We start from the raw sequence: 13931 nt of genomic DNA, 5'->3' as shown, positions 1-13931 counted from the left end.
CACTGTTACCTCTTTCTACCACCACTCAGAGGCTCTGCCATCTCTATGCATCAGAGCAGTGGGGAGACATAATCTAGCTGAAGCTACCTCCAGGGATGGATCACGTGGAGAAAACGACTGTCAGCACAGATAGTGTGTTGTGTTGACAGGGTTGCATGACTTCTGCACTGCTCTCTTTCTGTGTCCCATGAGAGGATAGACCTTAGCTGAAGGTCAGCAAGGCACAACAGGAACAGAAGCACTTGAGGAGATCTCTGAGAGAAAATGGAAAATGGTGTATTAGTATACCTATTCTGTCATGATGGGAGATTGATGTATAAATAAAATGACTGACCAAGGAGATGTAGCAGGTCTGTGGCAGAGCAGGAATCAATTTCGATTTAGTTTTCTACTGGCTGTCCCAGCATGTCTTCTACACTCACTACCTCAGGTGTTGTTTCTGTTATACCAAATGATTAAAAGAAAGTTTTCCAGTAATTTTTAAAACACTCAAATACATGTATCTCCTTAAAAAGATAAGTTCATGTCAACATGCACTGTATCCTAAGGTTGGTTGTAATGTCTCCTCTTGAAGTAATTTAAACTCTGCAGCATATCTGTTTTATAAGTAAATATACTGCAATTGTTGGGAATTTTTGTTTGAAACATGGATTGATTTTGCAGTTAATTACAGACAGGTGGAAGAACCATGTAGCTGGATCAAAAGCTATCTGAAGTCAATTGTGTTGTTTTCAATGGCTCCAAAGATCTTAAATCCTGTCATAGGACAAAACAGAGTAAAGTAACATCAGTACAATAAATATATCAAAAAGTTCTCTGTCCCTTTAACATCTTGATTCAATTTAGGGCAGAAGTAATGTTAAGCTGTATTAATTTTAATGCTCTGTGGAACAGCTTATGTTTTCTGGAAAAAAGCTGGCAACCATTCTGTGTACTACTGTCCCAGAAACCTATTTTATGGATTTGGTCTTTGGCATGCACCTCCCGGCAAGCAACACGCACGCTAAGCAAAAGCTTTTTTCCTAGGAAGCACAAACAATGTTAACACTTAGGATTTCCAATCATTCTGCTTAACCAGGAGAACAAAGTGCTTTCCATTGATGATAATTTCCCACTTTTTACCTGAAAAAACACAAAGGCATATCCAAGGCTTGGACAAACCCATGGAATACATGTTCAAGTGAAGTATACTCACAAAGGGCATGTAGTCTTATGAAATCACATGCGCTTCAATGAAATTAGGTCTAGGCATTATATTTTTAACTGTGACAGTCAACTGGGTCAGTTTTTTAACTCATTAGATGGAATAGTCTCGTGGAAACAGATACTGCTGCCTAGTTGTTTTTCCCCACTGGACACATGTGCATGACAGCACTGTATCACAGTCCAAGGGAATTTCATTGTCAACTTTTAGCTTCTTGGATATTAGTCAGATGAAAGTTACACCTTAGTAGTAGTTTCATGCTTCCTAATCTTCATGAGAATAAATTAGGGCAATAAATAAATTACTAGCTTCAAGGATAATATGAGGTAAAGCTTGAAAGACTGATTCATGGGACATGTCACATTTAGAGGACTTTTCTGCTGCTTTTACTCACACACATGCACAATTGGATCTGTCTACATTCTTAAAAACTAGCATGACTTCTGTAATGCTGGAAGGGGCATAAACAGGTGACTCTAGTGCTATAGAGCCAGCCAGGATGATGACACAGATGAATTATTCTTTCAGGAACTAAGGGACACTCCCAAGTCAATCGCCTTTGTCCTTATGGGGGACTTTAAGTTGCCAGAAATTAAGTAGGAGCATCACACAGCTGATACAACCTCGTACATCCCTGTAATTGTGAGGGATCTGCTGCTTCAGCTGGATTCCCACAAATCTATAGGGCCTGATTGGATTAATCCAAGAATCCTCAAAGACCTGCTGATGTAATCACAAATCCTCCTTCGATGATTTTTGAGCGGTCTTGGGAATCCAGAATGGTTCCACTGACTGGAAATGAGCAAATGTTGTCCAGATTTTCAAGAAGGGCAAGAAGGAGGATCCTGGAAACTACAGGCCTGTCAGTCTCATTTCAGTGTCTGCTAAAGGAATGGAGAAGATTATTCTGTTGAAAAACACCTGAAAGACAACATAGACATCAGTCACAGCCAGCATGGCTTCATGAGAGGAAAGTCCTGCTTGTCAAACTTGATTACCTTCTATGACAAGGTAACCTAGTTGATCCAGGAAAACGCTGATGTAATCTTTTTGGATTTCAGTAAAGCTTTCGATACTCTCTCTCACGATATCCTTCTGGACAAAATGTCCAGCACACAGCTGGGTAAACACATCATGTGGGGGGTAAGCAGTTGGCCATGGGTGGAGCACAGAGGGTAATAGTGAGTGGGGTGACATCAGACTGCTGACCTGTCACCAGTGGGGTTCCACAGGGTTCCATTTTGGGCCCTGTGCTCTTCAACATCTTCATGACTGACTTTGGTGCAGGACAAGAAAGGATGCTAAGCAAGTTTTCAAATGACCCAAAACTGGGAGGAGCTGTTGACTCCCTTAAAGGCAAGGAGGCCCTGCAGAGAGACCTCAGCAAATCAGAGGGCTGGGCAAGCACCAACCATGTGAAGTTTGGAAAGAAGAAGTGCTTTCTGCACCTAGGATGGGGCAACCCTGGCTGTTCATACAGACTTTTACATGGCCTGCAGATTACTGGGGGCCTATGGTAAAATTGTTATTAAGTAGCTTAAAAATGCATTGCAGTAAAGCAGCGGCTTTTTTACATGCTTCCATGGAAACGTACCAAGAGGAAACATCATTACTTTGAGTCTCTTGAGCTGTTTTCTTTTATCACAACAAAGGCATTTATTAGAAAAATTATCCATAATCCTGTCTAAAGAAGACTGAGGAAATGCCTGGCGTAAGTTTGCTCATGAAACTTGACTCTTCCACCTCTCTTCCTAAAGGAAGCGACCATGAAATTAGTCCAAAAAACATTGGAGTCTGCAAAGCACTGTTCCCAAGGAAAGTGTGGGGTGCTCAGTAAGAGCAGCTGTTCAGCCTCAGAAAAGGTCGATCCTCCCTGATAGGCAGCAGGGTGAAGAGCTCCTGCTTAGTCCTGTCAGAGCCAGTCTCACTGTGGGGAGGTGGCAATCAAGGGATAGGGCAATTTACCTGCTGAATTCCTGCAAGATTTGGACCAGCAAGGAAGGGAGAAGGTCCCCATCCTTCTGCTCTGCTCCCATGCTCCCATCACTCCTAGAGAGGCTTCAGCTGGGTCCTGCTCTTGCCTCGGCTGGAATCTGCAGGCAGCATCTATCTCCTCTTCAGTGGGGCTGTCCCCAGGGGCTGCAGAGGAGTCACTCAATGTCATTGTGCAGTATGCAGATAATTAGCTGACAAGAAACAAATTAGCTTACCATACAGGAAAGAACATAATAACATCTAAAAGGCAAAGTTGCTGTTTCTATTTCCCTAAGAGAATCAATGTCATTTAAAAGGATGTCATAAAATCTATTTCAAGCAGGATATAAAACGTGGTGCCCTACAATCAAAGCTTTTCTTGAACAGAGAAAAAAATAATGTAATCTATTTGTAAATAGTTCCAGAACATAGTATTGTTGCTTCCCACAGTCTCATGATGAGGTTTGTGATTGAGTGCTTTTGATACAAACAGTCTATGTAGTGAGATACTGAGGATAGGTATCTTAAATTTTGACGGAAAATTTACCTTGTGTTTTTGGAGATCTCAAAGAGAAACCTGTTAATGTTTGTAGAACCAAAAAGCAAATCAAAGGAACCTCAGAATGGTGAAGTTTGAAATCTAACACATCTCAGAGCCAATTCATGATTTGTAGCTATACTATTATTTTTGAGGACCTTTAAATGGAGAAGTCAGAATAGTATTCTATACTCTTTACCTTCAGAAGAAATGCCACGTGCCACATTTAGTCTAATGGAATACACTTTATGACACCTAGTGGACAAGAGGAAAATTTCTTCCACTGCATTGTATTCTAATCATATTCTGATTCCTACCACCACCAGGTTTTTTTAATGTTTTGCCTACCTATTGTGATAAATTTTATGTCAAAATCACATTAATCTTGTGAATGTTGTGTGCCTGAGGCAAGTGCATGGGACAAAAGACAGCTGCTTCCTTTCCTACTGCAAATCATTTGAAATCTGATTTACCCTGAACAAATTGTGTCAGGCTGTAAATCCATCGCAGAGCCCCATGATATTAGCCGAATAGCAGTGCCTGTGGCCAATCTGCATATCTATCAGATATTTTTGCTCAGTGTTCTTTAAAGTAATACTGGGTTTGACTAACTCCCAAGTCAAAGTGCATTAATGTCAAATTGCTCAAGCATGTAATGGCTGGCTGAGTCTGTCCTGGCAAGCTCTGACACTACAGTAGCTCTCAGCAGCTGCTCCTGACATAACCAATTATCACTGGCATTAATAACCATGCCTGCACACTTGAAACAGCTCTCAACTTTCCCACCTGAAACAGTCTGATAGCTGAGCACCTTGTCCATCTGGGAGCTACAGTTGTCTTTAACCATCCCCACCTTCCTTTCCTTCCCAAATCCACTGCCTGTTATAACTGTGCTGGCTCCCTGGACTCTGTAATTATATGGGTCCTCTTGGAGCATGCTGAGGGGAGTAGTTGAAGTCTGAGTCTCAAGCTGTTAGTGGGCATAATGATTAGAAATGAACACGTAGGAAAACAGTTTCTTGATTGTCATTTCCTGCTGTGCATCACTTCACTATAACAGGGATACTCTGAAGTGCTGTGTCTCCAGGACTACTGTCCCCACTGGCTCACCTCCCCATATCTCATCAGCTAAGTGACCCTTTAGGTCTGGACCCCATTTTCAGCTCTTAAATTGCAATTTAAGTAGAGATGGATCTAATTTCTCTTTAGGATCCACCCATTAAGTTCCCATGAATGTGGTACATATGCTTCAAATAAATGTGTGAATAGTCATTGCCAAATGCTGCGGGGACAATCATTTCACTGTGCTGCCCCACTCTCCCTTTGCTTAGTAAGACTTGTCTAGAGAGAACAGCAGCAGTTCAGCCCTCTGCCTTCACTGACAGCCTAGTCCCTTTGTACCTTAGGACTGAAGGAGGAGTTTCTAAAGGTGCTACCGTTGGTGTTCTCCTGGATCTGAACAAGCACAACCTGACCTTTTACATAAATGGGCAGCAGCAAGGGCCTTCAGCGTTTGAAAACATCGAGGGCGTCTTCATGCCTGCATTAAGCCTCAATCGAAATGTCCAGGTAAGTCCTCTGCAGTCCAGTCCCACTTGTGCCTTTCACCTCAAGAAGAATGTGTGCTGCCAACATATCAGCTGCTGGAGCTGATAACACCATCTGTAGGTAGTCAGTATGGCTTGAGGTTCTTTGCTTCTCAGACTTACACCTAGGCTACTCATACTTTCTGGACTGCATTTGACCTGCCTTGCGTGACCAATGTGAGGAGTAATGCTAAGCCAAGTAAAACTACCTGCACACTACTCTGCTAATTCCTGCTCTTATTTTCCTGCAACGCTCCACTTGGAAAGCAGTGTCAGTAAGGTGTCCTCTGCCAGTTTGACTAAGAAACATGTGTATCCTAATTCCTCTCAGATCTTATCTTTGGAGATAATTAACATGGCAAAGGACTGAAATATGAGCAGCACAGTGGTAAGGAGAGCAATCATAAGGTAGATCAGACAATTAGTGCAACAGAGAAGAACCAGTCAGCACATAATTCCTGCTCTCTGTTCACAAGAGGTTTTCCTCTTGGAGAAACTGTCTTTAAATATAATACATTTTTACTTCAAGACCACTGCGTATGGCTAGAAACAGGACACAGTATAAGGGAGAACCTATGAAAATATACAGGAGCCTGAAGATTGAAGGAAGTCAGTTTAGGTCAGGCAGGACCAATGCAGCCAGGGTAGAACACTCATCATTTAGAACACTCAAACTGAAATCAGAAACCTCACATGACCTTGTTAGTACATGAACTTACAGCATTTCTTACTGGTGGCATCCAAAGCTTTCAAAAAGGATTCTCAGCTTTATTTAATTTGATGCACCAATGTGGATGACATGGGCGCTTCTCTAGGCACCTCCCTGCTATATTCAACACAGAATTTTACTCACAACCTACCTTCAGTTTTAGCTACTACATCCTTTAAGTACCTGGCTTAGGTTTCTTACCACGGTTAAGGCAGAGCATAGCCAACGAGGGGGCAGGGGAAAACTCTGAAATTAAGTTGTGTTTGCTGTTGAATGGTACTTTGGTCCATTTGTGTGGAAACTCTGACCTTGTAGATATGTCGAGTAATAGAACGAGCACTAAAATGTCCTGTGCTCTGCCCTGCCAGGAACAAAAAGGTAAAAGGATTTTCTTATATTTATACATGGGCTCCCTTGCATGATCTCTGTCCTGAAGTACTTGAGGTCCCTCACACCACCTTGTGTCTAGCAAGCAATACTGCTGGAGAACTACAACTGGTGGCTAGATTTGGGAAAAGATACTGAAACCTAGCTTCTAGGTTGCAAAGTTTTTGGGAGAGAAGGGCAAAGGACACATTTATTTCAGGGGCTCAATATCATCTCCATTAATAGTCATGATTTAAACTTGGCCCTCAAGTCCCACAGCCATTCCACTGTCATTTACCTGAACTTTGCCTTCATGAATGCTCTCTGCTGAGGATGTCCCAGTTTGAATCTACATTCTTTCTTCTTATTTCTTCTTCGTGCAGGTGACCCTGCACACAGGACTGGAGGTGCCACAATGTGCAAAACAGCCCAAGCTGCCCAACAACTAATGAAGCACCTGCCTGACACTGTGTTGGATTCTCTAAGCTTTCTCAGTGTGTTTTGGCACTTTTCAGTAAGTCAGTAAAAAAGCATTCTCCTCCCTGACTTAAAACACTGTGCTGCATGTTGCTCACCGAATAATCAGTTGGTTACAGCTAGACCACTCCCTTTTTTAATTTAACAGCCATACTAAGCACATCCACTGAACTGATACTCAACTGCAGATGGTATCTGAACATATCTATAATGCATTGCATACATATGTACACTCATGTGCACACACGCAAACACACTTAGTAAAAAAAAGAGATTAAATGAGTGTATATTCTCTCTCATGGCTGGATTTGTGCTTAAATATTAGGGATGCTGGAAAAAATGGTAAGATTTGGGACAATGGATGTTGGAGCAATTTACCAGTAGGCGAACTGGATTATCTTGCCAGCTGATGTCCTTAAATCAAGAAAGCATATGTTTTGACAGCTGAAGTGGAGGCTGTATGCTCAGAAATTCCTGACTGTCAATTACATTCAGGGGCTCAAATTACTATTAATTATTCCTTCTGGATCTAGACTGCAGTAAGCTATGGGATAATGTCCCTCCAGAAGTCTGTGGCAGAACTTACCTCCTTATCTGCAACAAGAACAAGACTGGTTTCCAAACGCTGCCGTGAAATAGCTGTGCTCATCTTAGTTGACACAATGATACATGCAAAAATCATAAAGTAGAGAGGAAAAAAACCTTGATACATTTTAGTGTTTGTTATTTAGGTGTGACTGTGGAGACTATCACATCCAGAAGATCTGATTGTGGTTATCAGCACAACTCTTGAAAAAATAGTACAGGGGAGATTCCTTTAAATTGAACTGATAAGTGATTTATTTAAATATGGCACATGCAAAGTCTCCCATATTGAGAAATGCTGCTTTCCAGCCTCAGTCCTGATAAGCCTTAGGCAGCTGTAGTTCCAGTGTAGCTTTGAGATCAGAAGCCTTAATTTTCTATAGATTACTATGAGCTAATTAATGTCTTGATCCTAATGAAGCACTTGAGAGAGATTCATAGTATTAATGCAAAACCTGCCCCTAAGAATTCTTCTGGACTGGGACATAAATCTTTTGCAAGACTTACCCTGTGCCTGGCACCTCCCATGAAAGCAAGCATCCATTTCAGGTGCTGCCCATGACAACTGGAGTCTGTGACAACTGGAGACAGTGAACTTCTCCCACAGCCATGGTACTGTCACCTGCCTGCAGTTGTCAGAAAACACATTGATTTGCCTGTGTGCTTCTTTTACTCTGAACCCAGTTAACATATGCCAGTGTGTGTGTGTATAGCGGCAATGCGTGAGGACAAGATGCAGCAGACTGGGTGAGCCCATGACATCTTGGACTCTCTGTCACTGTAATCCTATGCAAGTGTGGTGCTATCAAACAAGAAAACCATAAACTCTTAAATCTCATCAATGTACTATTTCCTTCTTTTAAATCCTGCAGCTTATATATAAAACTTCCTCTTCAAGCATATGTATACGCACACACATATTGTTGTCAGGCATGTAATTATTAAACCTGAAACCAAATACTTTAACCAAAATCCAGTTTACTGCCTTGCATTAAAGCACAGCCACAGGACAAACAGCCCAGGCCTGCCTTTGGGCAGCCTGCCAGCCCCCAGACATCCTGCTCCAGGTCCACTTCTAGTCCCCGTCTGAAGCACTCAGGCAGTGCTGAGTGATGGCAAGGCTTCCCTGTGGCAGAGCACAAGGTCATCCCACCTCCCAGCCATGGTGGGAGGGAAAGGCAGCCTGTAACAGAACAGTCCTGGGCTACTACACAGACAAAAAGCAGTCTGCCATCCTGCTGCCTGTAACCAACCAAGCACCCTGTAGCCAACCTCTCCTGCAGAACAGCAGGGCACCTTCAGCAACGTCAAGACTGAAGTAGGAAATAAAACCAATGATGGAAAGAGAAATAACATATGCTTTTAAGTGAGAAAGCAACAGTACTTCAAAGTCTGGAATGGATTGTATTAGTAAACTTGTAGACAATGGAACAACTGTGCTATGCTCCTCTTGGTTTTGTAAAGAATATCAGAGACCAACTGTGTTACAATCTTCAGTTTCATTCAATGCCATATGAACTCGTGCAAGATTTTCTAATTAGCAGGCCTGTTTTGACCTACCTCAGCTAGAACACTACCAGACCCCAAATTTCCTCGAGTGCGCTCTTCTATGAACCTAACAGTTGTAATCATAGCATTGACTTTCAGTATTGCCAGAGTAGTGTATGGGAATATTGTACATAAATTGCATATAGCTTTTTATATTGGGAAACATCCTGTGATAACTTTAATATGGAAGGCACTCCACTTTCACTTGTATTAAAACAGGGCATTGTTTGTTTTGGGACTGAACCTTTGTCTTTACTCAAAACTTCTGTAAAGGAAATTCAAATGAATTTACATCTTTCCAATCTTCAGCCACTGCTAGATATTTAAAATTAATTCTGAATGGGTTTTAGAAGTGTTTGCAGAACTTGGTTTTGGTTTTCATAGTTGCTTTGGTATCAGTTCCTGGTGTATCACACCTTTAGGAGAACACATTGAGTGACACAGGTTATTAATTTGCAATGAAAATATGGACAATAGGTATGAACATGCTTCAGAGCAGTAGAAGAGCTTGTTTTTTACCCTCTACACATTCTAACATCATAAAAGTAGGGTACAGACTAGCTATCATTACAGTCCCCTTTTAACCTAGCAGAAAAGCAAATGAAATTAAAGGAATACAGTTACAGTAGGCTACCTGCATAGGTAAGACTAATGTACCCTGGGTCAGAAACTAAACAAAGTGTTTGCATGTGTTAGTTGTGTACACATTCAAGGACTAAAGTGTAGTGTGGCCTGTAGCAATAAACCAATTACCCTCATAGAGTGTACTTTTGTGACTTCAGCTGCATACATTTTCACAGTTTGATTAACAGAAATAATGTTTAAGTAGTTAAAATTACTCTAGGAAACTAATTATTCCACATGTGAATATTTATGCAGAGCATCTGGATGGCAGTGGCCATCTGAACACAGGCAGAACACAATTTTCCCTTTGCAGAACAGAATCATCTGGGGAGAAGTGGGACACTCCCATTGCTCTGCTCAGGCTAGAGGTAGTTTCTTTCTCTGCAAGTAATTTTCCCAATGTCCATCTTATTATAAACCCAGCCAGTTTGCACATTCCTCATCTACAGTATCTCTTATGCCAGCTTTTGTTTCCTCCAAATCCTCTCTTTAGGAGGGAGTCAGCTTTTACTCCTCACAGAAACTGTGTTGCTGACTGTCAGGGAGAACCTAGAGGGCTGAAGGGCAGCATAGACATCTGAGGAGACACCAGTCTGGATGCTCTTGCTTCCTTTTCATTCCTCAGAGTATTTCTGCAGCTCTCTGGAACTCTGAGATCCTCTGGCACCTACACCCACACAGAGCTGCCTGTCATGGGACTCTTTGGCTCCTAGAGGCCAGGCTGCTCCTTATAGGCAGGAGAGCAAAGCTTTTTGCGCTGGAATGAATCCCATCCACTATAGTACAGAGCCCACACAAGGTAGCTGTAAATTGATTCAATGTTTAAAAAAACCCACCAAAACTCAAAAATAACCCTCCCTTAACAAACATAATGAAACTCGACTTCTTCAATACACCAATTTGAAAGCTCTGAACAGCTGCAAAATAAATACAGCAAGCAACGTTTCTGTTCTGCAGAACAGCAAAGGTCTCTCAGTTTTCACCTACCCCTGTGAATCTCAATTCCTGGGTCTTTCATCATCAAATTTCTGCCAACTTCAGTGGGAACAAACAGGAGTAGTGTGCCACCAGGAGCACGGTCAGACTTCCCAATGCATGCAATGCTACACAATTTTGACTCCTTTCTTTTCCCTCATCAACTCAAGAGAACTCACAAGATCTCTTACTAAGACTCAATGTCAATATAAGCACAGACCTAGCTGACAATCCCTTGCTCCTTCTGCTGTGCAAAGGTGTGTACTATAAATTTGTATGTCAGTGAGGACAGTAGCATACTGTGATGCATCATGAATTTGGAAAGCAATTTGGTTTCTAAAAACATAGAAAAGATAGGCAGACAACACTGTCACCTCCTATACTTGCCTATGCACTTAAGATACATAGAGAAAAATATATTGGACTGAACAAAATAAATAAAATAAGCATAAGCCTACATATATCAGAGTTTAAGAGGAAAAGTATTAAATGTAATTTATTATATGCATAAAGGTCCATCATGTTGTAAATAATACCATAATAGTGTATTGCTGTAGTTTGTTCTTGGCTGGTGATAGAGTTCTGTGGTAGTGCTGTGCAAGTTGGGGTTTATTTTACTTTTTTTCCTCAAAACATAGTTAGCAAATATAACAAAGAGCACTTAATACTCTGTTTTCCAAGTTGTTCTAGAGGAAGAAGAAATGAGATGCAGCTTTTTCTTTCTTACGTGATAATATTTCTTAAACAAGGTAAGAGAGATGAGGTCAAGGCTAAGCTGTCACTACCACTGTATGAAAAACACCATGCTTGCAACTGCTAACAAGAGGTAGTGCATTTTTGGACCACAGTTCAGATCACCTGCTCCGGTAAGAATGGATGCAAAATACCTGAACCTGGTAACAGCACCTTTCTAGTGCCATCCAGTACATCCTTTGCTCACAAACAGAAAGATGAGTTAGTAGAGTTATTAGACCTTATCTCAGACCTTACCAGCTTTGCAGCATTCTGCTTAAATAGCAAAACCAAGAATTCTACTTTGAATCAGGCAAGATAATACGAAAACACCAAGCATCCTGGCTAGATCAACTTCGTAACAGAGATTATAGTTTCAAATCTACCATGTTGCAAATGTAAAGGGCACTTGTCACTGAAAATTACCAGGCAAAGATGGAGCGTTTTTTCTTTCCTTTTTTTTTTGTTTGTTTGTGGGGTTTTTTTCCAGTTAAAAAAGTGAGCTGCTTCTAGTTTTTACTGACAACATCTCTGCCCAGCTCTACTGAACACTGCACATACACAGCCAGGTGGAGCAGCAGCCTGAAGCACAAACCCATCATAAACAAGACACACTTGGTCTTCTCAGGTGCAGGAGCCCATATGCAAACATCAGAGACTGGATGTGTGGGGCTCCTGCATCTTTGCACAATACAGGAGACTGACCTGTGTTCCACTGACAGAGACACTCAGCAGTATTTTCGCCTTCTGTTAAATGACCTTTCTGTTACATTTGTTATTGCAAACAGTTCCAAGCAGAATTAATTACAAAATTATTTTTCATGCTAATTGGAGGATTTCTAACATTTTCTTGTGAAACAGTAGATAGAAATATTCCTGGATCCTGATTGCATTCCTTCATCCTCCACCTTCCTTAAATGTTGTCAATAAAAACACTAACCTTTCTAGGTAGCATGGTGAGAAGACATTATGTGATGAATATTAAAATTAAATGCATGAGGTAAACCTGCTGTTATTTCTGATTGTTATATGAAGCATGAACAACACTAACTTAAATGTTGGCAACCAAAAAAGTGAAAAGGAATAAGATAATGGTGTTCACTTCTGGTTAAATGAAAGACAAGAAGTTGTTTCTGTGTTGTCTTCTTAACTACAACTTTTTTTTCTTTACTGTCATTTCCCACAGCTTTTATTAATTTGGAGCTGGTGAAATATACATCTCTACTATATGTGTCTGTCACCAGGTCAAGAAGAAAATACAAACTTTTTATAATTTTATACCTGTAGCAAATGTTTGTATTTTTTGAATTAGAAACAAACTGCTTTTTGTCTTTTGGTCCAACTAAAACTTTGTGTATTATTATTACTATTACCCTTTTGGAAAACCTGACATATAAGTTTATGCTGTTTTACAGTTTCTAAATAAATTCTTATAACATTGCCAACAAATTCTGCATCTCTACTGTATTTATTATTAGAGATTATTATAAAAAATACTATGGCATTATGTAGATGAGGCAGGATGCATGCCTAACTCTAACTGCTGGTACCTGCTTTGTTATCACAGTCAAAAATAATCCAGTAGCTGGAGAAACCCAAGAATCCTCCCCAGCGCAACCATCTTTGCCTCAGTTTCAGATATACCCTAATTCAGGGGCATGAAACACCTCTCTCAGTACCACTCCATTAGCTCTGGCTCATGCTAGTTATAGAACATCTGGGGATCTGTTATTTAACTGCAACCATCTTAAATAACTTTGGGTGATTTCCCAATCTCCAGAAATTTCTTACACTGGAGTAAGCAGAGCCTGGAAAGAACTGTGACACCACAAAGATCTGATTGTAAAGCTCTTTGGGAAAGTGTAAAAGTCAGACTGGGCAAGAGAGACAAAAACTTTGTGAGATGGTTTAAGATGACCTGTCATCTTGGAGCTGCACAGCTCTGTCAAGCAGATGGCTCACGAGGGACTGAGCAATGCTAGAGAGGCAACTCACAGCCCCTGCAAAAAGGCACTCACTGAAGCCACACAACCTTCACAGATGTCTGCTAATAAAGCAGAATAAAGCATGGTGACACAGTGACAGCAATGCCAGGGTAAGAAATAGGAACCCAGCCAAAACAATCAGGAGTAGCTACAGAAAACAGTGTGGAGACACCACCTATCACACCCTTTCTTTTTTTCTCCTTCAAAAGACAACAACTTGGCATGAATTCCTTTGCACTGGGCAGAGAGTTTGACTAGGAGAAAAGGCAATCACAATGGCTTTAGCAGGGAATAAAAATAGCTGTCACAGGAAAAGGCATGCAGGAGAGAGCAGATAAGGAAAAAATCCTTGTGTTCTTTCTTTGTATTTCATTTCTGTATGCAACTGCAAGTAGAGGGCAAAATAAGATGTGCCCTGTTCTGCCTTTCCCATAATCAATCAATTATTCAGTCCACATTGGCATTCGTGATCAGCACATGCTCCAAAACCAACACAGCTTCCTGCCTGAACTACCCTTACATACTCTGCTCATTACCAACACACACTAGCCCATGAAAACACTGCTGTGGAACAGGCTCTCAACAGTTCTGACAGATGTGATTGATGCATCTAGCAAAAAAACAGGAC

The 13931-nt window shown here is 41.1% G+C and overlaps 1 protein-coding gene across 3 annotated transcripts in view; it reads left to right on the top strand.

The window, feature by feature from the left end:
- Positions 1–12756, top strand: part of TRIM67 (tripartite motif containing 67) — a 42382-nt gene extending 29626 nt beyond the window's left edge. For all 3 annotated transcript variants that reach the window (XM_071549510.1, XM_071549509.1, XM_071549508.1), the window contains exons 9-10: positions 5123–5285; positions 6761–12756. In XM_071549510.1, the coding sequence (XP_071405611.1) occupies positions 5123–5285; positions 6761–6826 (229 nt within the window). In that variant the 3' untranslated portion in view covers positions 6827–12756. The remainder of the gene's footprint in view (positions 1–5122; positions 5286–6760) is intronic.
- The last annotated feature ends 1175 nt before the right edge of the window (positions 12757–13931 follow it).

This window comes from Pithys albifrons, chromosome 2 (genome assembly GCF_047495875.1).
Source record: "Pithys albifrons albifrons isolate INPA30051 chromosome 2, PitAlb_v1, whole genome shotgun sequence".
Classification (NCBI taxonomy): domain Eukaryota; kingdom Metazoa; phylum Chordata; class Aves; order Passeriformes; family Thamnophilidae; genus Pithys; species Pithys albifrons.
The sequence above is the reverse complement of the archived record's forward strand: the minus strand, read 5'-3'. Positions and strand labels throughout refer to the sequence as shown.